Here is a 25,165-nt window from a genome sequence, read left to right as displayed (position 1 = left end):
GGCTATTTTTTTATTTTCTTTAATAATGGTCCTAGCGGGCTATAATTAGATTCGTCCTATTCCTTAGGCCACAAGGAATAATTTGTATATCTCAGAATTTCGAAAAAGTGCCTAGTTTTCGAGAAAATCGAGATTTTCTATGTTTGTAGTTCCAACTTTCGCCGCTAGATGGACGGCAATTTTTTAGTCCATGAAATGGGCTATTTTTCTATTTTCTTTAATAATGGTCCTAGCGCGCTATAATTAGATTCGTTCGATTCCGTAGGCGACAGGGAACAATTTGTATATCTCAGAATTTCGGAAAAGTGCCTAGTTTTCGAGAAAATCGAAATTTTAGTTTTTCGTAGTTCCGCCGCTCGCCGCTAGATGGCGCCACCTGTACCGTTTTGGACCGAATTCGACAAAAATTGATTTCCTGGCTTTATTAGGCATCAAAACGCATCAAACCCTAATTGAAATTTGTTTCTAAATGCCTCAGGAACCATACTACGTCGTCAAAGTGCCGAAATATTGCACTTTGCATGTGCAGTTGAATTGACATAGGCGGTTTATGTACGTATCGCAATGCTGAAGTCTATGAGGATCAGTTTTTTCGGTGATTATTCCTCCGTGGCAAGTCCGATTTAAAATTTTTGTTTCTATGCTATCTGGATGTACATACGCATGCGCGTGCAAAATTTGATGAGAATTGGTTGACTGATGCAAAAGAAAAACGCGGACAAAGAACTTGCATGGCAACTGTTTGCGACTTACGCTGCACGATCGAAAACAAAATCGAATCTATTCAACAATGTCTCATTCCGATAATATGTAGAATTGCATTTGTTTTTAACTTGTTCTTCATCTCTATCTCTCTCAGATCTTCCAAGATCTAAAACAAGTAGTGCGAAGTTCTTCTCTTTATACTTTCCCTTTTAGTGAAATCTAGTTACATCTGGGTAAATACATGAAACATGTTGGTAACCGTTAAACGACAACAATTAAATTTAGGAATAGAAGGTTGGACAACCTTATCGTCGATCGTAGGTGGAGGTGGTTGGAAGTGTATAATTTTATCTGTGTAATATTGTTGGAAGTTTATATATTATCAACCAAATTTCTCAAAATCAAAATGTTTATAAAACCATTTAAAGTAAAGTCCAACAATCAATTAAAAAGAACTGAAAGGTTAGTACAATGTACATACTTCCAGAACGAATTAGCAAATACTATTTTACAGTATATAAAAATCAGTTTTGTTATTAATTAGGAAAAAATTATGTGACGAAATTTTGACTGCATATCCAAGTCTAACAGAAGAAGATACAGAATCTTTAATTCCTAAGAAAGAAGCAACAAGCATTATGAAAATTGTAACTCATAGTGGGCACTCTGGAAAAGTATATTGTGTCGCTAAAGTACCCATGTTTTTTCAAATGGATTCTATGAATGACATGTTATTGCCAACCATATATACTTTATGGTGTCATCCAAATTTGTTAACAGTTTTTACAACACATTCCGCAGTTATACCAAAATTATCAGGAGGTGCAGATTTAATGTTACCTGGATTGATTGTTAAAGAACCTGTAACATTATATACCTTTGGAAAATTGAAAAAAGGCACGCCTGTGTCAGTGAATACAAAAGATAACAAGGTTTGAATTAATTTATTATCTACTCAAAGTACTATATCATAATTGGACATAATGGGATATGATGAATATGATGTATTTTTGTATGCAGGCATCAATTGCTGTTGGTATTACAGCACTTTCAAGTGAAGATATGTACATGTCAGCAGGTCATGGGAAATGTGTAGAAATTTTACACGTGATAGGAGATACACTTTGTCAGTTGGGAAAGCCACCTTCAAGACCAAATTTAGGAGTCGTAAATATTGATGAAGATAATGATGAATTGGAGGATACAAGTGAAATTAATGAGCAAGCTAATGATAGTAATGATGAATCCCTTGTTGATACAATAAATGATTTGGAGATCAATGATGACAGGGTATCAGAAAGTGAAGACCCTTGTGAGGTAGCTTAGAATATAACTCATTTAATACATATAAAATGGTTACTGTTAAGAAAATGTTAATATAACTTTTTGCAGGATACCACAGAGGAAACTAAAATGGAAGCCTCTGAAGAGCTAGAGAATGTAACTGCTGGTCAGTCAGAAATAGTTTTGGACCCAGTAAAGGAAATGGATAATTTATTAGAGTATTGCTTTTTAAAAGCTTGCAAAACATCTATAAAATCTAGTGACTTACCAATGTTAACCTCCAATTTCTTTAAAAATCATTTAATAGCAGCTTGTCCACACGATAAAAATGTTGATATAAAAAAGTCTCGATATAAAAAGTTATCCGCATTTCTATCAGAAATGAAGGCAAAAGGAGTTATAGATACTTCTGTTACAAAAGGGGTTGAAAGTATATTATCAATCAAGGTAATATTTATGATTTTGGAGTATGTTGCAGGAGAAATGTTGCATCCAATACAAATATTTTGAACTATTGTTGCAGTTTGATCATCCCCTTTTGAGGGAACTAGTCATTTTAGAAGAACGTAAAACGATCGACCCAGTTGTTTCAAATACAGCAGTTGTCTCCGAATGTTACAAAGTAACAGCTGCCGTTTTACCAGTATTGTCTAAGTTTGGATACGAGTGAGTATATAGCACCACGCTCGGGATGTATCATTTTACCGCGATACAATAATTGCAAAGAGATTGATTTTCTGTGCAGAGCAGAAGTCGACAACTGTTACATCATATACCATTATGCTGTATTATATGATACGAATTATGTACATTTTACTCCCATACGATGATTGCAGAAAAGGGGACGTAATGAAAAGAGCTGAGATCAGAAAATGTTTTACTGATTACGTGAAAGCGGAAAATCTTCAAGATGGAAAGCAAGTGATTGTTTTATTAAATACCATTATTTCTTTCCTACAGTCATCTAATATTTCCTGTTTATAGGACGTTGAAGTTAAATCCGCAACTCGCAGATATTATGAAAACCGGAGTAAATCAGGAAACCATAACAATGGAGAATGGGATAAATAAATTTATTGGACGTATGACACACATGCACGAAGTTACTTTAGCAGGGAACAAGTTATTACACACGGGCAAATTGGAACCTATTGACATGAGAGTTACTGTTCGATCTGGTGGTAAAAAGGTATTGTAATCAATAATTAAACATAGCATATTAATAAAGTCGGAGTAGTTAAAATTCGTATATTCTGTACATTATAGGTAACGTTAATAAATAACTTGGAAACGTTTGGAATAAACTCTAAAGAGTTCAGTAAAGAATGTCAAAATATTGGAGCTAGTGCAACGATTACGGACGAACCCGGAAAGAAAACTCCCAGCGTTCTTGTTCAAGGGAACCAGATTTTATATGTTTATAAATTACTAACAGGTGAGTCACGAATTGTCATTGTCTACTGAATAAATGAATATTTAATTAAATATTATACTTGCAGAAAAATACCAGATTAAAAAGACCTATATAAGGGGATTGGAATTCGCTCCAAAGAAGCAAGGTTCACACAAGAAATAAAATGTATATTAGAAGAACTATTGTTAAACAATCAAGCTTTGCATCGCTATGAAATGAAGACTGTAATAAGAATATACAGCCGTTACTGTGTCTCAACAAAATTTTTTTAATAACCGTTTTATCAATTGTTAGAGTGTGTTTAAACTAAACAAGTGAATGCTCATTTTACATGAACAAATACTCTAATAAAACAATTCGAAGCGATCTAATTTGATGTAGTTCAGTCTACTATTTTATTCGTCTAGTTTAAACGCACTTTTAAATTGCAGACAAAAAATACAAAAAAATAAGTATGACTGTACTTTAGTTCTTGAATAAATGATTCCAAATAATATTCATAATTATTGTATTCACATCCTACTCTTATGCATAAATAACGCTGATGGGAATAAAATATCGGTTCGTAAAAGAATCGAGAATGGAAGTTTGTTAATATAATTTATTGTATATCGAGGTTTCAACATGGAAAAGTACAAATATTGCAATATAGGGCCCGCGAGCTCTCCTCGGGTGGGAGGGAGGAGGGTACGATTTCAGAGGAAGGAGAGACAATGCACGATAAGATATTTCGAAAATTTGTTCTTTTTTTTTTGTTTTGACAGGGGTGCGCTTGCTATGCTCCGAAACCGAGGATATGAGGTATATATGCAGATCTTTACGTATTTCTTATATTTTTTTCGTCTTTCGTTTGCACGATGATAGGGTAAAAATCAGCGAATTAACAAGCAATTCACCGAAGTTTCTTTTAAGTAAAGGAAGGTTCCCTCCTCTCCACGGCCCCCGCATATATTTAATACTCGTTTTGTTTTTTTTTCTGCTACTAGTACGCACGTGTGCGTCACGATATGACGCATTGTACACGCGACGCACGCGTGCGTGTCGTGACAGTTATTACTTTTTTTTATCATCATCATCATTATCATCATCATCATCTCCACTTTCTGTTCCTTAACTAAATTTGGCGGCTTCTGCAGCCATGATCGCCCGAATCGATCGATTCTCCGTTCGATTCATCGATCAAAGAAACGATGCGTTCAGAAAGTATCCTAAAGTACTTATTATTTTTCACGAATGTTCAAACACGTCTGATACATTATTTTACTTTCTGACTGGATTGACGGGTCTTTTGGGCGGATATGACTCAACACTTCGCGGATTAGCGACTTACTTTTTGTTTCTCTCTCACTCTCTCTCTCTCTCTCTCTCTCTCTTCCTCGTTATGATGGAATCGCGTTGTTCGATGTTCAAAAACCGGTGATTCACGTATCCGTGAAGTGCTTAATTATATTTAACATTCAAAAATTTCCTCTCTGAAAACGTTTCGTTTAACAGTCTATCGTTTCTTAAAGCTATCGACGAATCGTATAGTTTAAAAACATCATTATTTAAATTGTTTACATTTCAAAGCACCTTTAGTTTCTATACATCTCACTACACCATCACCCTAACCCCCAAAATAAATAACTTCACCCGAGATCATGTACAGTCGTCGTTAAATCCTGATCTTAATTAATCTCGATCGACAAGCGTACCACGGCTGCATCGAAGTGCCTTTCGTCTCACTCTCTCTTTCTCTTTCTCTCCCTTTTTCTCTCTCGCTCTCTCTCACGCTATATTCTAAATCGTTTCTCTTTTCTTCTTTTTGGGAACATGTTGTACCTACCGTTGTTTCCTGCTCGTCATTACCGGTTGCATATCACAACCATAATCACTGCTACGATCATCATCTTATCATTGTCGTCGTCATTCTTCACAATTTAATCACCAAAATTTCGTTATTATCAACGCAACGTTTTCGTGTCTCTTGCGTGTCACTCAATCCCTCTTTCTTTCACGCTGTCTCGTTCATTCTTCCTCTTTCTCTCCCTCCCTTTCTCACCTTGTCACGTTTATTCTGGCACGCGCGCTTTCTTTCTCTCTCTCTCTCCCTTTCTTTTTTCGCCTTCGGAATTTTCATAGTTTTTTTTTCTTTATGCAACACATAATGCGACTAGGTAGTACAGGTTAATTAATAATTAATATCGTTAGTTATACAATAATAACGTATGACTAGACAATGCAAGATAATAATTATATCGTAAATAGTAATAATCATGGATCGCAATTTATATCAACAATTGTGATGGCGCGCACGTGTTTCTCGAGAATGTTGTCTTTTTTTTTTATCTCATTTGTCTTCGTGTGTATGCATGTATGTGTGTGCCTCTGTGTGCGTAGATTCTTCTCGCGTGTTTTCTGTATATGCGTGTGATCGTGATCTAACCGCGTTCATTCACGCCGAGTATCTTCGTCGGTACGTTTAACCTAAAATTATTATTCGTGTTTCTGAGTTGTTTCTGTGTGAACTATATTTCAAATTTGTTCCTTGTGTGTGGCATAGAAAAAGGTTACATCGTTAAAATTCTCGTAAATTCATGTAAATATTCAACGCGTCTCTAATTCGTTACCACGTAAATCGTGAATTCGCGCCCGAATCGAATCTAATCGAATCGAATCGAGGTAGCGACGATGAATGCTCGACGAAATCAATGGGAATGTGCTGTATTCCATGGTTGTTTCCTCGAGAAATAAATTCTGTTCCCCTTGTGCGGATTGTCCGCATACGAATACGTATACGTGTTGATTTACGAAGAGAGAAATGTGTTTTTATTTGTTCAACGCGCTCCGTCCGATCGATTTCATCTCGAATTTCAATCTAATAATCGAATGATAAATTCACGTACACGTATCGAAAGGACCGATACGATACAACTTGAAAGCAAGTCATCAATCGTAATTTACGAAACATATACATACGAAATTCGAGGTTTTTCCTGTAAAATTGTAAAGTCGGACTCGCGTATGTATGCATGGATGTGTAATGTAGTGTAGGTGTGTATGTAGAAGAAGCTTGTTGCTCTGTACTACATATTATAAATCGGTATCCCGATTAACCTCTTAAAAAGCACGCCCGTACATATAGATATATGTATATATATATTTGTTGTACAACAATAGCCGTCGCGGTGTTAATTGAGATGCTCGAAAAGTTTCACGTGAGAAATACATGTGTATAATGTAATATAATGTAATACAATATAATGTAATATAATATAATAATATAATATAATAATATAATAATATAATATAATGTAATATAATGCAATATAATGTATATATAGATATATCTAACTTCCACATAAATACTTCAATGGGATTCCTATATATCTGTAAGTAGTTGCATAAATAATACGCGTAATTAATAATCATGCGATAAGTACACAGTGATATTGATAAATGACGATAATTAAATACAGATATACGTATATAGGTTAAATTTGTCCGCGTCCGCGCCTAGGCGAACGTAAATAAAACCTTGCCCGGCCCCAGAAGAAGGTTATTCGAAGAAAGTATATCCGCGAAACACTCGAGAAAGAAATCGATTTAATCCCATTCGAGAGCGCTAGTCAATCAAGAGATTCTACTCTTTAAGAGGTTAAGTAATCTGCTGGCGCGACATTTTCATCGTCGATCGATCCGTCAATCCGTCGATACATCGATCGAATCGATATACCGAAGTATCGAGAGAAGATAGGTCGACGGCAACAGTGATTACACAGTATCATTCGCGGCGACGGCACCTCGCGAAATTCGTTCCTAAAATGAAATTCCTCACGAAATCGGAATTTCGTCAGGGCCCACACTTCTGGCTAAAGATCGAACATCAGAAAAGCAAATGTTCTTGTCGACTGTCGATCAGAAAAGTTCATTCGAAAAAAGAAACCCGTCATCGGTCTCTGTGTTCGCGTCTTCTCGATTCTAGTCTCGATATGTTGCGATTTAAAGCACCAATCGTGATCACAACGAACATTCGAGTTACTCGCGATCGAAACGATTAACCGCGCCACGAATCGATTCGATTCGTTCGGCGAATATACTCGAACCGTCGTTGAAATAATTATCTCCGAGTGGAAATCGAGCGTCCACTAACAAGTAACGAGATATAATAGAAAGAGGAAGAAGCTCAATGTTTCCGATGGTCGATGCGTGAACGTTTTAGGCCCGTGCACGGTCGACAGTAGTATGAATCCGTGCGTGATCAGACGCAGGCCAACTTTCTAACTAGAGAAGATCCAGAGTCGGTCACTTTTTCGCTCGGAAAACGATTCGTTCGTCTTCTTCGGATAATCGTCAAAGTGTCCGACCCTGAGACCTTCGTGTCTTTACGAATAAAAAGAGAATAGATTCTTCTCCTTAGCAATTGCTTCGTTTCCTAATCTCTCGGCAACTCGTTCGAGCGCCATATTCGATCGACAGTAGTACGGGTCTATGATAGATCGAACATGGATCAAAGTTCTTAGCAAAACAAGTAATTTCACTTCTCAGAAGTGTTTCTATTCGTCTACTTGACTCGGTAGTCGTTTGATCGACGATAGCGTGTCTCTAATTTGTGTCGTAGAAAGAAATTAAAATAAGTCCTTGTAAAACGTCTCCAACTATGATCGATCCGACAACTATGCTCGAGTCAAGTTTTATTTTCCTTCCAGGATCAGTCTTTGTCTACCCATTTTTCCCCTCCGTCCCACCCTAAACACTTTTTTTTCGTTTATTTATAAATAATCACTATATTTTTTAAATGGTAAAGTCCTGTCACGATTCATCGCGTTCGAATTTGGAATTTTATAGTCTCTCTCTGGCAATATTATTCCTATACACACGTACGTGTGTCGTTAGCGTTATCACTTATAATTTGTGCAGTCCTTCGTGCGGAACGTTCGATCGATACATTATTGATTACACACACTGAGTGGTCGTTAACCCTTTCGCTATTCAGGACGACTGTAATCGTTCAACGCGAAGTGTTCCTACTTTGGCCCCACGTTTAAACTCTTAAATACTCAAATTTATCTTTCGAATGAAAAATTTTCAAATTTGTAAATTCGTAGATTTTCAAGCGCTACGTGCACTTCTACATTGCCAATAAAATCGAATTTTAAATTAAATTTAATGACGAACGATTGTGGCGAAAGGGTTCAACAGAGAACGTTCGTATATTCGACGGTTTCCCATGAAATTTTTTTTATGGTAACTGGAAGCATTCAAAGTCGTCTCCGCAAGAATCTAAGCAAGGATTAAGTCCACTTGATTGCCAATATGGAATAAACCCCTTAATACTGCATTGATTTATATTTTATTTGTGTTAGAACAAAGGGTTGATAGATATCAGTTTTTTAATTTCACTGTTATATTTTACAACGGTATTATCGAACAAAATCCTTGTATTTCTTGCTTGAACTGCTTCGATATTTATTTTCCTTTCTCCTTGCTATCTCTCGTCCATTTTCTTTTCCGTCCCGACGATCACACGTCAATCACTAATGATCCTTATAATAGCGATTACATTTATTACCACCGCGTCACGTTTAAATAGCGCCTTTATTAATCAAGTTACAGTTAAATATCGCTATCAATACCGTATTAAAACCCGTCATAAAATACATTACTCTATTATAATCCACATTTTTTAGTTTTCTTTGTCTTTTATCATTTTTTTTCTCCCCTTTTGACCCGTCTACGACGTTCTCGTTTTCTCTCTCGTTCGCTCATACATTCTCTCACTCTTTTGCATTATTAGCTTTTGTTTATCTCTTTGGTAAGCACGCTTCTATCAGACTTTTCTCTCGTCAGAGTTCTGCGATTTTCGATAAACCTGTCTTCCCGTTATCTTAACCCTTCGGTTGCTTTTCGTTTCTCCTTTTTAATCCACTTTCTCTCGATGAGTATTTTTTAAGCTCTTCGTTAAGCGAAAATAAAATATACTTTTCACCCTCTTTAAAATGTTGACCGAGGGTAAACGATGGCACCTCTTTGGTATAACGGAAGAATGAAAATAAATGAAATATTTCGTTCGAATAAATAAATTACATATTCTGTAAGAACCTATATCCATCTTATAGAACTCATGAATTTCACAATTTCCTTTGTAAATTGAACAGGTGAAGACTCTGAGAAATTAACCTTCGAACAACGAAGTCTATACTTTCAATCCAATGTTTGAAATTATCACCAAAAGCTCATAGTTCGCATATTGAGCAGCCAATTATAAGTCGACCATCGCCGTTCGAAGGTTAACTGTTAAGAAATAAAGAAACTCTCGACGAGGAAATTGGGTTATGCGACAGCATCAGACGTAAATGAATCGAGAAGGCTTAAACGAAAAGACAGATTAAAATATAGAAAATTCGATAATCGGGTGAATGAATCGATATTGTATCAGATTTAAAGAGCAACTTATATTTCCTTAAGTTACAAAATCATTCGTAGCTTGTCCGTGTTAAAACGACGATCGAAAAAAGAAAAAACAGACAACGTTATTTCGAGACAGAGAATTCAGGCTGACGATTATATACCTACATTCTTTCCTCGCATTTTTTATCTCTCGCTTTTTCTCGTTACCTATCGTTTTATCCTTACTTTATTATTTTTCTATTATATATATATATAAATTTTTTTAAATGCTTTTTTTTTCGTTAATTAGTGCCCTCCGTTCACTTACGTCTACGGTTGTTTCCCGATTAAAGCTGTAAACGTTATAAAGACGAATATCGTAACATTTTCGGACAGATTTCACGTTCGGTCGTGATCCCATTAAAATGAACGAGTTATCCCCATTTTCTCCATCTTTAATCTATCTGTATGTTCGTTTCCGCACGAAAGCTTGTCTGTTCTTTGGACCAGGCTTAAAGAAACAGATTTTTTTGTATCCCCTTTTTGTAATTTTGGTTATTGTTCTTGCTCGATGAACGTCCACCGCGCGTTATCACCGAGAACGATTAATTGTGTATTGCACTGTTTTTATCCTGGCTGATAATAACTTTCCTTCTTCTCATGAACACTTATACGTACAACGTTATATAATATCATAATGGTAAAATCTGGCGTTATAATTAGTTATATGGAATCACCGCTGACAGTTGTGAGCGTAGAAATCTTTGATCATCTTCGAGGGATCCTACGTTCGGTAGTCGTCGATCAACCTTTAGAATCGTTTCTAGACATTAAACGGTAATATTGCTACTCAGAAATTTACGGATTTCAGGATCTGGAAATGTGAACATCGAGGACTTGGCAATTCGGGAAACAGGGAACTACGTTTATCGTTCAGAAATGATTTCGCAAGGTCTAATTCACCAACGTATCTCAAACAGGAAACTTCCCTCGTCTTAATACTGTCGATGAATAAACTTTCATTCTCCACGTAGAAATCCTTCGTTCTGTTAGAAAAAATCTAAGTGTCTTTTTTTTGGTGGTAGCTCAAGGAGAACGCGTTCACAACTTCGTGAATTATATCGTGTTAATATACGTAGTTAATAAAGTAAGATTTCTTGCGAATTTTGTACCTCAGCGAGGGTCTGGGCGTGTTGGAATGTTTACGAAGTTCAACGATTCTCGTCTACGTCGACGAACCCCTTTCACAAAGAGGATTCGCTCTTGTAGTCTTTTTCTTTGCTCGAAGAAAGGTTCAGTCTCGATATTTTCTTTCGGGAATAAGCAGGAGATAGAACAGAAAAGAGATTGGAATGAAAAATCGTAGACGAGAAGAGGAAGAGTCCGCGCAAGAGCCCTCGTACTTCGGATGGAATGTGTCTTCGATATCACGAGATCGAGATCTAGCAAGCACCTCTTCTTAAAACGCCTAAAAGTTGCCCTAACACTTTGCTTTAACCATCTTAAGCTAATCAGTGTGCGTTCTTGTGCGGTTATTAATGTACCTTATGGAATTGTGCGATCGATTCGATCGGAAGAGATCATTTTTAATTATCCTTTGATTAATCGATCGTTCTCAACCCTTTAATCGTTGCAATTATTTTTACGTTGATTGCCATAGGTGATTTAACTTTCGATTATCAATTGTCATGTTTTAATTTTATGAAGGAACAGTCTGTTAAACTCTGTTGGATCAAATAAGAGTTCAACCCCTCTGATACACAAAAATGTGTACATTTTTCCTGAGTCTTTACTTTGTAATTATTTTACATATAAAAAGTTTGACCTTTTGCAAAGGTTCTATATTTTGATTAGAGAATTTTGAAGGATGGTTAAAGGGTTGAGAAATTTCTATGGCACACCGTATAGTTGAGATCTTGGATTTCCTAGACCGTACGACGAACGATTATCCTCTCGTTTGCCACTATCTTTTAAATAATTTATATATCGCGTTCAGGTATGAGCAATTGATTTACCGATACAGTCTTTCCGTCTCTCGACTATTTAAAACCCGCTGAAAGCTATCGATTTAAAATGACTCACATCTTTCACCCACCCACCCTTGTTAACTAAGCGTTCCTCAGCAAAATATAAATTATTTAAAAACGTACATGGATTACGAGACTCGATGAGCCTTTTCCTAATCGACCATTACCTTTGACCAAGAAACGAGAAATAACGTCGAACTTGTGTAGTTCTTTTCTTTTGAAACTCGATAGAATCGTGTTCCAATCTGTTCTTTTAAAGCTCGGAAAACCTAACCTTTTCACTGCGGCGATTATTTTATATTTCAACCCTCCGAGGGTCGAAAGTGTTCAGTCGTTTTAATTCAATTTTGATTTTGAAATGAATCCTGATTGTAATGAATGTTTTCTTTCATTGACGTCACAGTAAAAGGGCTAAGATTCCAGTAATTAATCGTGACAATTTCCTACTAAAATACGAAATCTACTAAATTGTCTCGTTTACGCGTCGACCACTAGAAGAAGAAGAAACGAAACGGAAACGGAAGAAGCCCCCACGAAGCACCGTGAAACTCATCCCATCTATCCAGAAATAGTGTGAAATCACAAAATTCCTGAAGCTCTGAAGTCGATCCATCAAGTTAACTTTCCAAAAAAAAATCATCTTTCGAATAAATATCCGCGCTCGGTTTTCACCTCTATTTCAATTCTTTGTCGATTTTCCCTTCCTCATTTGCTGAATCAATTAATTATAATATACTATGTGTTAGTGTGTATCTTCGTGTAAATTCAAACACTCTTTCTCTCTTTTTTTTTTGTTCGTTCACGCTTCAACATCTCGCTCGCTCATTCTCTCTCCGTTTCTCTCGCACGCATATATTTCTTGTTTCTGTTTTTTCTTGCTTATCTGTTGTTGTTTTGTATCTGTATTGTTGTTTTGTATTTTTTTTTTAAGTATCACTATAGAGTTATCGTAATTAAATATTTATACACCCATTGACAAACTAGCTACCACGTTTTTTTTGTCGTTTAAATACAGTTCCATAGATATCAATTAATTTAATTAATTAATAGTTATTATAAGTTACGATAATTAATAATTAGAATAATCAAAACATGTACAGAAGATTATAGATTATCTCTTTCTTCCCCCTTTTCATCCATCCTTCCCCTCCTCTTTTCGAATCTCTGTCCCTCCTCGTCTCTTTCCTTTTCTTTTCTTTCTTCTAAAATCATTTTTTTCCTAGTCCCTCTCTCTCTATCGCTCCAACGTTTTTTTATTTAATCTCCCACTTCTTTCTCCTTTCATTTTTTTTTAAATATTTTTTCTTCTTTTGTTACAGAGTAGTTATCGGTTTCTTTTTTTTTATTTGTTGATCGTTGTGACTCGTTCACGGAGCAGTAATTTCTCCGGTACTTCTTCTCTCTTTTGTTAAATGTATTATCTACCCCTCTCTTTCATTCTTCTCTCTTTCACTCTCTTTTTTCATCTCGCGTTCACACGATCAGTCTCTCCTTTTTTTCTCAAGTCTCTCTCTCTGTGTTCAAAACGATTCTCTCTCTCAATCACTCCCTCTCTTTCTCGCCCGTTAATTAGTTAGCTTAAGTATATAAATACTTTTTTCATCTTTATTTCTTTGTTTTTTCTTTTGTTTTATTTTTTTCTTCGCTTAGTTAGGCCTACGGTGAGCTAGAGCTGCTTGTTCCTTATTGCCCCGACAATTATATCATTTTCAAGGTCGATCAGACGTGCTCGAGATCGCGTATAAAATAATTTCACCCTCCATCGACGAAACGTTTCTTCTTTCACGCCCAACCCACCCACTTCGTTCGTTCCCGAAAAAAGAATTCGCAAAATTCGCCAATTGTCTCGAGCCTTTTCCTAAGAAAGAAAAAACAACGATTCTAAGTGTCCGGGAGCCTATTCACGTTCCTGTGATCGCGTTTCGAGTCATCGAGCTTTCTTGTTCAGCTCTCTTCTGCTTCGAACGATGCGAATCGTAAGCAGATTGGTTTACGCGACGAACGAAAAATCCTATCAATCAAGGTCTCTTCATATTTATAGACATCGAACACTGACGATAAATTAACGTTATGATATCAAGAGCCTATGACATTTTAAACTTTAAGGAAAATTTATAGTAGATGCTACTATAATTGTAAAAGGTACATTGAAACTTCGGATTGTACTCTAGCGTCGGTTTGGGTGGTGAGGCTACTGGAATACATTCATAGCATGATCGGAAAAAAATACTGATTAGTACCTTACAGTGTTAGGAGACGGTTAGTAGCAGGTATACTAGCGCCAAAAAGCTAGCGACAGCGTTAAGGAACTTCGATGATAAGCTCCTGAATACTAAGATGGGAAAAATCTGGTACTAACGCTAGTATACCGGAGTAGCTAAAGCAGGGTAGTATAATTACACCTCTTTCTCCAGCAACGCCTAGCGTTACACGTAGGTCATGGCAGAGTATGCTAGCGCTAGTACGACCCACTTCCTTCAAAGTATTTTTCCTCTCAGCGCTAGTATATTCTACCGTTTAGCGATATGAACTAGTCCTAAACATTCCACCTTATCTACTCTCCTACCCCCAACTTATCCTAACAGTGTCTACATCGGTGCTCGCAAATTTGTACGTTATCGAGAAATGTCTACAGATATGAATGGACCTTTACGAGAACGAGCCAGCTCAGAGCGGAGCTCGATTCGCTACCCTAATCGAGAATTTCAATCTCTAACGCTAGTTCTAACGCTCTTGTTCTTCTCCCTCGTCTCGATGAGAAAACACGATTTTTTGGTTGATTTTTCTTTATTTGGGAGTTTCCCTGGAAGTTCGGAAGAGTTAGCCACGATCGATGCTAAGTACTTCGTCTATTAAATCTCAGTCTCTTCTGCGGTCTTAGACGCTTCGTTACAAATTGGAAGAGGTTTATCCTTTTTCGGTTGTCCTAAGAATCTCGAGTAACAAGTTTCGAATTCGTTATTAATATCGTTAACAATGTTTCCTATCGTTGCCTGGAACCACCTGTTTTACGAGATCGAAATTTCCTGTCCGAATTTCGATCGTTTAATCTCCTTTCGAGTATCGATCCTTACAAGGATTCTGGAGGATGAACGACAACACGTGACTGAACGCGTCGATGGGTTACGACGATGACCAGCCACCTATCAAACCGTACCGATAACAACGAAGCTTAAAGAATAAACGAGCCGTGGATTGTGCGTTGTTCAAACTAACAGCGACCTGATTTTATTCGAATCGTTGCCGAGGAAGGATCTACGGCTCGTCGATCCACCTGCAATCTTAAAAACGTATTTTGTGCAATTCTGTGCAACGGAGGTTCGCGATCGACGAGCCATCGAAATTCTTCACCGGTGAACGTATCACATGGAGACGCGTCCATCGAGTCATTCACGTGCTCCCAGAATCGTGTATTGTCTCGTGATTCTTACTTTCATCCTTTTCGTGATATCTCGCTTTTAACACTTTCAGATCGAACCGTGCAGTATTAGAGAGGCGGCGATCGTGAACTTTCATCAGCTTTGTCTAGAGATTGAACCTGTGTGAACCGAGTTCTGTTTAAAGTTTCACTACGGTGTGAATTAACCTTAATCTTCCACTGATGGGTTTTAATTTCGTCTAGAATTAAAGAGTACCTATAATTTCGTCTAGAATTTGACCGTGACTACATCGTGAATTGGTCTACTTAATCTAATAATCTTCGGGTGTAAATGTCCTCGTTTTGGTTCTTAAATTTGTCCTACATCTATAGCGTGAATCCTAATTTCGTCTAAAGTTCGACCACGCCTAAGCGTGAATCAAATCTTGACGGCCCACTCGTGTCTTCCAAATGACTGTGGTGATCGTGATGTAATCGGTGTGAATCTCGTCGCATCGTTGCGATCAAATTTCTTCTCTACCTATAGCGTGAATCAACTTCGCTCTAACAGCCTCAACGGTCCTGACGTGAACCAATGTCCGACTTTGCCAATATGATCGCTCTTTCAGCGTAAACGAAGTCTAACTCTGTACGTGTACGATTCGGTGGTTCCTCCTCTCCCAGAGTCATCGATAACAAACACTTATTATCATCATAGCGATATAACTAACAACGATTAATTGGGACATAAATACAATACACGTAATGATGCATATCTAACGTAATAATCATACGGTAATATAGTTGTATAGTTAAAGTGTTCCCTCTCACTCTCTTATCGTTTTCTTGAATCTTCCTTATCCGTTATCCCGCGCTACTTCGATCGCTGCGAACGGGATAGGACACTTCGTGCGAACGAACCTTTAGGTTTGTCGATCGCCCTGTACAGTCTCGCTATATGGCACTTCATCGCCAATTTTCGCAATAGCGGTTTTCCTAGCAGCGCTTTTCTCCAACATATCGCACCATGTAGCGAGGCTGTACTGTATTTTAACCCTTCTCATTCGACTGCGTAACGATTGCGATCGATCGTGAAAATTTAACCCTTTGTGATAAACGTTGGATTATTAAGAAAGGGTTAAGCCTTTCACTACGATGCAACCGTCTTCCACTGAAAGAATTAGTTACACGTAGCATTTGTACTATTACACGGAGAATCGTCACGAACCTTCTTCAATTTCTCGTCGATTTTTCTTCGCGATCGTGGGTGTCGGAATTTTTCGCTCTTGCAATTGGCACCGCGATTTTCGGAGATCCTACGTGTACGGATTTGACAAGAGTTTCTGTCGCGAATTCCGCACCGTCGCCCACGAGAACGCGATAATAATAGAAACGTTACGAACCACGATCGACGAGCGTGCAGTAAATCGTTCGATAAATCTATTACACATCAGTCTGAGCAACGAGGAATTTCGAGGAAGATTTCGGGATGGATGGTGTATACAGAGATTCACGAAAATGTTCCAACAACGTATCGATTTAAGTTCGAATGTATACGAGCTGCACGATAACTGCGCGTCGATAATCAGTTGGAACGTTAGCAACGTTTCGGGCTGCTATCCTTTGAGAAAGATTTATGAAACAATTGCTGAACCGCTTGAAATTTTCTGCGCGACATCGTTCGAATAATTTCGTGAATCGATATACAATGTAGATGTATTAAACGATGGTATCGGGATGCTGGTGGCAACTGAAACAAGTAATCGAAATAAAACGAACGACGTATTTGAACCAAACACAAATCAGTTTAATCCTTAAATAAAACATAATTTCTGTTATGTTATATAATAATTAAATAAATAAATAAATAATCGGTAGTAATAATAATAGTAGTAGTAATAGTAGCAGTAGTAGCAGTGGTTGGTGGCAATAGTAGTAGCGGTAGTAGTAGTAAGTAGTAGTAAGTAGTAGTAGTAATAGTTATAGCAGCGAGTAAGTTATAAATGGGGAAGGTGAAATAGAAAAAAGTAACGGTGGTAATAGATGTTAAGTAAAGTGATTCAAGACTTTTTTCTCTCTTGTTTCTTTCATTTTATAGTGGTACGAAATTAAATAGTAATAAAGGTGTTAAGGTTTTACACGTAGCTACTAGACACAAAAAATATATATATATATATATATACGATCATAATTAATAATAGCAATGATAATAGTAATAATAATAATAATAATAATAATGATAATAATAATAATAATAATGGCGATGACGATGGTAATAATAATAATAACCAGAATAATAATAATAATAATAAGTGTAATAATATACGTGATAATTATGAGAAGGAGAAGATTAATCCTTTTATAATTATGCGATTGCGTACACGCGGCTGTAAGAAACGTCGAAACAGAAATTTATTCTTCTGCACCATTCATCCCCCGTTCTTCGTACAATTTTACCCTCGGAACACCGATAATTATTTCTAAGTGATTCTTTGTCAATAGAGAGTGACTTCAATGTTAATTATTTTTGTATGATGCACAAATTTTAAGGTTTGAAAATACTCTTGAACCACGAGCCGTCTTGGTCTTCAGTAATTTTGGAAATGAGATTGAAAATCTCTTAAACCCATTACCTGACCAAAGTTGTTCAAGAGTACGTCAAACGAGGGACGAATCGTTTCACTGAAATTTCTTTCCGGTAACGTCTACGTTTTCGTATCCCAGCCGACAGTGTGATAATTTGCACTAATTATCGAGATCCTGTTTTACCCCGAGAAGGTTCCCGATCGTCAAACGACTCTGTCAGTTTTCTCCTAACACGTTGTCTGCCACGTTAGGACACCACTCCATCGATTCAATTTCTGATTCAATATTCTTAAATTTTTTTTTATCACTGCCAATTTTCCAGTTCCAGACTCCTGCTATAACTTTAGCAACATAGAGTCCGTTATTTGTGTATTGGTACAATGTACCAACGTGTACTTATACGAGCCCTTCAAGAGGCAATCAACGCGTCAATCGAGTGGTCGCGCGATCGAGCAACGAATCTCGAGGTTCGAATAAATAAAATAAAATCTTAGCAGAAACCACTTGTTTGATTGAGGTTCAAAAAATTACGTTTTGGGAGATGCAGACAGTGGTCGTCGCGCTCCTGCGGAGCGTCCTCACTTCGGACGATCAGTCTGCCTCTTGCTCCCGGACTAGACACAAAAGGTACACATAAATAGGACAACATATATGTATATATATGTGTATATATATATATGCTACGGTTTTTCATTTATTTTCCGCGTCACTAAACCTAACAGCTTAAGAAATTGTCGCCTTACTCACGATTAAGTACTTACACAGGTCCGTATTCGCTCGTGCTTCCAAACAATCCTTACCACAACACTTCCCATCACAAAATCATTAATATGTACGGAAAAAAAATGAATAAATAAATAGACGATTTTGTCGATCGAGTGTAGTGTACTTTCCGGAGCAGTAAGCATCGGCACAAGAGCACGGCGTTATAGAACTCGAGTATAGCCCCTACGAGACAACGACATCTTAAGCCGCTAACACTCGGAGCCTTTTTCGGGCCAAAATTAAAAGCTCAATAATCCATTTACTTATTATTTGTCCATTCTATATTCTTAAAGTTAAAAGTGACTTTCTGCTTTGTCGTGGTCGATACGGTTATCGAGTTTTCAACTTTCATCCAGTGTAGAAGGTGTCGCGTAACAACGGCTTCCGAACGAACCTTGAAGAGATATCGTGTCTTGAAGACGTTAATCGAGTTCGTATTGTATCGCGGTCTTGTTTCAACGATCCTGCAGAGGAAGGAGTTTTGTTCGAGAGTCAGCACGAGCAAATCGGTTTCGTTTATTAACCTTACAAACACATCGTACCACCTAAAAAACGCGCCCTCTTACGAATCGTGTCTGATCCCTGATACTGGTCTTCGAAAGAAACGTTTCTCGTTCACTCCCCAGGTGTTCTTTTATCTTAAGTTTGCATGTAGACTAGACACGTGTTACGAAGATTATTAAATCGTTCGCTAGATCGTTCGTCGATCTGTGTATCACATAGTGGTGCACCGTCTCGGGTTTACGATTCCTTCCGTTCTCTCGTCGTGTTTTCTTCTTCGCGACTTGTACAAGATTATAGAAACAACGACAGTCTCTAATTCTTTCGTCTACAGTAAGTATCGTTTTGTACGTTAGACTTGGTTTGTTTCTTCTTCTTGCGTTGTTAAAAAAAAATTAGATTGAAATGTTCGAGCGTGTAAAACGTTGGAATTACTAGCAGCCACAACACTGACTTGATAATTAGAGCGTGAATTCGTTTTTCGACGCTTCGACTGCCAAAACGGTGTAAATTTCTCAAAAATTCCAGCTGTCCTTTTTTTCATTTCTAGATACTTCTGGATATTCACGGGTTACCTACGTAGGTGACATGGCAGTCAAAGTGTTAACCCTTTCGCTGCGAGTGCGAAGACATTTGTACGCTAAACTGCTAAAACTTTCGCTAATTTTGATAACTTTAAAAAGAAACAGTGTTCTATCCTGGTACGTTTCAATTTGTAAACATATATATACGTCTATTACAGTAAATCTCCGATTGGTAACTGTATACATGTGTCACCTATTGCAATTAACGATAAATCTCTGATCGGTGACAGCGTATAATCGCCTATTGCAGTAGACCTTGACTAATAACCGTATATATACGTCTTCTATCCAAATTAATATAGCTGATAATAGTATTCCTTCGCACCGTATATATTGCAATTATTGATAGATTTTCGACTAGTAATCCTATATATATATGCTTCCTATTGCATTTAATAATAGATCTTCGATCGATAACTGTACATATACGAATGCTACTACGATAAACAGCAAATTTTTTCCGCGACGAATACACGCATCCTTCGCAGGGAAAGGGTTAAAGTTTGTCCGACAAGGTTTCAGACAAAAGTCTTATCGCGGACGGTGCACATCCAATGGGACTCTGTATACTCGATAAAATCAGACTGCGCTCAAGAAAGCACTTTGTACTAGCTAAGATCTCTTACATGTGTACGTATATGTAAAAAAAAAAAACGAAGAAGAAGAAGAAGAAGAAGAAAGTAGAAGTAGAAGAAGTAGAAGGAAAGGAAAAATTCGTTTACGCAGGTAAACAAACGACGTGGGTTTCTTTGGGCAACCGACAGAGAAGTACAAGAGCTTGACTAGCAAATTAATGTTGAACGCGTTGCGTTGCTCACAACGGTAACGTTGGACCGGTTCACGCTTTGGATCACGTAATCCCTCGGGTTCGGGTACCTCGATCTCGCATCACGACTCGCATCGTTAAGCCCTAAAGTATCTTCTTAAATAGATAAATTAACATACTTCGTCTTTCGGGTACTCGTCGAACGGCGACGTCCTCTTAATTCAACTACGGATTAGAAGTTTACGCGTAAGTACGTCAAGTCTCACTGGCTCTCTGAACTATCCGCGTTCGCGTCGACGATATTCTCTCTCTCTCTCTCTCTCTCTCGCGCGCTCGCTCTCTCACTCTCTCTCTCTCTTTCTCATCGAGGTTGCTGTGCGTGACAACCAACGGGACCAGTAATTCCGTCTCTACCAGAGAGCTATTTCGTCACCTTCTGATCGGATCGATCGTCCCCGTCCCGTTTTCGCTCACGGCCTACGTGTTTTTCGTCCCTGGCCCTCTCTTTCTCCGTCACAAACATCCCCCAACACCTACAACCACCTACTACTACGCACTGTTCCCTTGGCATCGGGGCGTCCCCTCTATTTCTCGTTCTTGAATCGCGTGAAAAAGGGAAAACGCGAGGCGCTGTCGTCTTGGGGGAAAAACAGGCCCTGCCTTTCTTATTTCGATTAGCCTCTCGAGTTCCGTTTTCAGTCTCACAGCCTGACATCGTCGAGACTCTTTGGTCGTGCGGATAAGAATAAGAATAAGGAGCTGCAACGAGGACCTGCATCCTCGTCGGGTGCTCCTGCGTCGCTGCAGCCCGATGGTCGTATGGTCTTTTAATCTTTTCATTTTCTCTGTATAGTTTAACAACGAGTTCTTTTTGTTTATCTTCCTCGTGCATCGATTAGCGCGAACGCGTGTACACCACGTGGTCCGTGCGTCCGCGTACATATACATAAATCAGCAATATGTATATACACTCGCTTGTTTGTTTTCGTGTTTGGTTTCGCTGACGAGGGGTCGCGTGATCGCGCGAGAAACGGAAGCGACGCCTCGCGTTTCCCCTGGCTCGTCGACGAACAGCAGGAGCAAAGGATCAGAACCGAGAGAGGAAGAGAGAGATCGGATAGAAAAGATAGAAGAAACGAGCATTCCCTCTCGATGGGTCTTAGAGCGTGGTCTACAAAGTTAGGATAATCGGACGATTTGGCGCATCACGACCTACCCCGCCTCTCTCTCTTTCTCTCTTCTCGTGTCCTGACGTTCTCCTCTCTCGACCCTCCTTCTCTCTCCCTCTCACTCACGCTCACATATACACGATTTAAACTTTCTCTCTGTCTTCCTCCAGGGAGGTCGGCATCCTCTATCAGTCGGAACCGCATCCGTCGTCTTCGTCGCGATCGTTCAAGGAGGCCATACTCCTGATCAGCATTTTGCAGCCGTTCAAGCGTTTCTGAGCGTGCACGTAATTGTTGTACGTTTTCCGTGCATTGTGATACTGTTGCTGCTGTTGCAGCTGTAACTGTAGCTGTAGCTGTAGCTGGTGTTGCTGGCTCTCTCGACGATAACGATTGTTCAGAGCGTTGATCACGGTGTCGACGGGCAGACGATGGTCGACGATCTTCTTACTGGAAGCATACGCAGCCGCGAGCGTGACCAGAGCCGCGGAGGCGGAAACGGGAGCCGAAGATGGAGCTGGATTCGCGGGTGTAACGACAACGGGTTTGGCCACCGTTTGGATCGACGAGGGCGCGATCACGCTGGCCGTGGCCACCGCCGGTGATGGTGTTGTTGATGTTGCTTGTTGTTGCTTGTCGTCCTACGCCGCTTTGCTCTTGTTCGTCTTGAAGCTCACTTGAAGGACCCGGTTACCGAGCGTGTAACCGTTCAAGCTCTGGATGGCGACCACCGCCTCGTCGTAGTTGGTCATCGTCACGAAACCGAAGCCTTTGCACTTGTTCGTCTGCAGGTCGCGGATCACTTTGACGGATTGGACGGCGCCGAAAGGACCGAATAACTGCCACAGCACGTTCTCCTCGGTCTCTGGGGCGAGATTGTACACGAAGATGCACCAGCCGGACCCGTTCATCGCGTTCCCGGGCAGCATCGAGTTCGCCAGAAGATCGCCTGCCAGCGGGCTGTACCTGCAACATCCGGTTCCAATCCGTGAAAACGTTCGATCATCGATGGGATGCTGTTTCTTCCGTCGGTTTGCTCGATATATCAACTTCTCGCGATCGAGGGCAAACGTTCTGCGTTCGTTTTCTTTAATACTGATCGGAGTAGCTACGCTGTCGTGCACTTTTACCCTCCGTATACTCGCGAGTACGCTAGGCTTCGCTTTGATCAGATATAACCGAGGAGGAGGATACGCTACTCGTTGGGCTCGCTCTCGTTTGTCGCGTGCGACGATACTATTCTTGCCAGCTGAGAAGATAATTTTTCACGACTTTCGTGTTTACGAGAAATTTTCGTGGATCATTTTACGTGTCTATTTAACAAGATTGATTTACTGTGTTGCAGTTAGGACCAACTGTTACCTTCTCAGCTCCGAACAGTACCTTTACGTTGAGAGTGATCGATGGTGGCGAGAAAATTACTAGCACGTACGGGAAGGGTATAATGACTGGAGTTAGAGCATACCAGATAATGTACTGGAGTGAAAGAAGCCTGTAGAGTACGTTCGTGGAAGGTTAATGATAGAAAAAGGCAACGACTGATTTTCTTGATGGGTCGATAAATTGCGGGATAAATTTAGTGCATCGACAACGTGGCTCCATAATAAAAACAGTTTTTTAAATCTATCGACTTCAGTTTCTGTTTCGATACAACATAAAAGGTGTGTCCGAGCTACAGGTAAAGTCTAAACTAATAGAAGCAGTTATTTCGTAGATGATTTATTCGTAACTTTTTTATCTATAACTCCGACACACCCTGTTACACAGACATACGAAAAATCTTTTCACTCGATGAGCAAGCTATAAGATATTCTTCACTATTCAAGTGTTTCAATATTGATCGATGGGAAAGCAACAACATGAAACGTAACATCGTGCAAGATCGTTTTGACAATTTCTTGGAGTTCACAGAAAAGTTCGAACGTAACGAAAAATTTCGCAGACTACAACCGATTCTGTAGAAATTAATTTCGGACGAGATTTTCGACCGCATTGTACCATGCTTTGAACTGATTGCATACGCAGAAGCTTTCTAAAATAACGGATGTATTTCGTGCATGAATGACAAGGAATGTTACAGGGATATCATAATTATACTTTATTAAAACAGCTTGTTTTAACGATCATTTTGTTCCAGAAACATTCCTCGAATTTATTTTCGACATACTCGCCAAAGAAAGCCTTTTCGATAGGTTTGAAAACTGAAATATCAAACATTTGACTACGCACCGATCTCAAAGGGTGAATAATGTAAAAGAAAAATCGAGGAAATTCGCATGCACTCGTTTAATACGCATGCACGAATTGCACGAACACCGAGATGAACGAGGGAAATATTTACAGATGTAAAAATGTATCTACGTACCTACTTGACGTCACAAGCCGCGTTAAAACAGGGCACATCTCAGTGAGTATTCAGTATAGGGTCGAGGTAACAGTAATTTGCGTATACTATTCGTAAGGAATCGCGTCTTTTACACACGCACACATACATATATATATATACACATTGGGTTTCCTTTAATCACGCGCATATTCGGAGTCTCATATTAGTTCTGACACGAGGAATCCGTATTTTTCGTGGTGTCGTTGAAATTCTATGGAGAGATCGTGCACCTAGCCTCGCTCTCAGCTCTACGCCAACAATCCATCGAAACGTGTTTCTACGCTAAAATCTCGTTGCTCTACCTTCAATCAGTGTTAGCAAGGTGTCGTGTGCGTGAACGGTGAAAATTCGTGCGCAAAATCAATCAATCGTTGTCAGGTTGAAACGGGTGATCGTAGGAGACCAAGAAATCGCAGCTGGTGCACGGTCTCGTATCGAACACGACCGGCGAAGGTGATACAACGAAAGAAGAAAAGGTGAAGTAGGAGAAGAAAAGTGCGAGCCTGATCGAGGAACGTTCAGTCGAATTGAAATTTCTCGAACGAACCGATGCGCGTGGTTCGAGTAACCATCACGACAACATCTTTTGCTCCCTTTTTTCTTTTCGTCGATTTTATTGTGGAGGAAAACTCGATCGAAATCCGTCTGTACAGTCCGTTCAATCTCTGTTTCACGTTGAAAGCATTCTGCTAACGAACGAAACAAAGAAGGTTCTCCGATGCGTTTCAAACTTTTCGCGAAGGGGCTAATTTTTTGCTTCCAGTTTAATACGTTCGCTGCGGACAACCAAATTGAACTACGATATTATAGCTGATAATATAATGGCGCTCTAACGAAAGAGTAATGTAATTTTAATTGTAGAATATGTTTCATTCACTCGATGAATGTCTTTGCAACGAACGTATCAACCCGAAACTCGATAAAAGAATAAAATACAGAATATTCTGAAAGAAACCAAGAAAAAAGGACGTAAGAAAAATCAAGGGAACTTTTACACCCGAATCGATTCGCATTCTCGAGAAAAATGCTACGATGTGACATTCGGCAAAGAAGCGTTCCAAAGGAAACGTAAGGAAGGAGAAATAGAATGGACGGTAAAGAAAATAGAAGAGCGTGTAGAAGCGCCGCGATTGAAAGAAACGAATCGTCTCGAAAGGAAAAAACTGGGAGGGAACGTAGTGGTAGTAACGAAAAAAATACTGACCTCTGTAAGCCTTTGTTAATGGCAAGCATGGCCTTGCCAGTGCTAAA

The 25,165-nt window shown here is 38.9% G+C and overlaps 2 protein-coding genes across 20 annotated transcripts in view; one reads left to right on the top strand and one right to left on the bottom strand.

Moving 5' to 3' along the window:
* Nucleotides 1-995: 995 nt before the first annotated feature.
* Nucleotides 996-4,453, top strand: eIF2D (eukaryotic translation initiation factor 2D). Its single transcript, XM_012296200.2, has 9 exons — nt 996-1,167; nt 1,250-1,637; nt 1,726-2,022; nt 2,098-2,436; nt 2,513-2,655; nt 2,826-2,906; nt 2,974-3,178; nt 3,256-3,424; nt 3,489-4,453. The coding sequence occupies exons 1-9, from the start codon at nt 1,112-1,114 to the stop codon at nt 3,563-3,565; spliced, it is 1,755 nt and encodes a 584-aa protein (XP_012151590.2). The 5' UTR covers nt 996-1,111; the 3' UTR covers nt 3,566-4,453.
* Nucleotides 3,987-25,165, bottom strand: part of LOC100877490 (ELAV-like protein 1) — a 56,210-nt gene continuing 35,031 nt past the window's right edge. For 9 of the 19 annotated variants that reach the window (XM_076535371.1, XM_012296176.2, XM_012296177.2 and 6 more), the window contains 2 exons: nt 25,119-25,160; nt 3,987-22,494 (listed from right to left, as the gene is read on the bottom strand). In XM_076535371.1, coding sequence (XP_076391486.1) covers nt 22,170-22,494; nt 25,119-25,160 — 367 coding nt within the window. In that variant the 3' untranslated portion in view covers nt 3,987-22,169. The other 10 variants (XM_012296182.2, XM_012296183.2, XM_012296184.2 and 7 more) reach the window with 4 other exon arrangements.

This window comes from Megachile rotundata, chromosome 9, assembly GCF_050947335.1.
Source record: "Megachile rotundata isolate GNS110a chromosome 9, iyMegRotu1, whole genome shotgun sequence".
Classification (NCBI taxonomy): Eukaryota; Metazoa; Arthropoda; class Insecta; order Hymenoptera; family Megachilidae; genus Megachile; species Megachile rotundata.
This window is presented reverse-complemented; position numbering and strand designations above follow the sequence as displayed.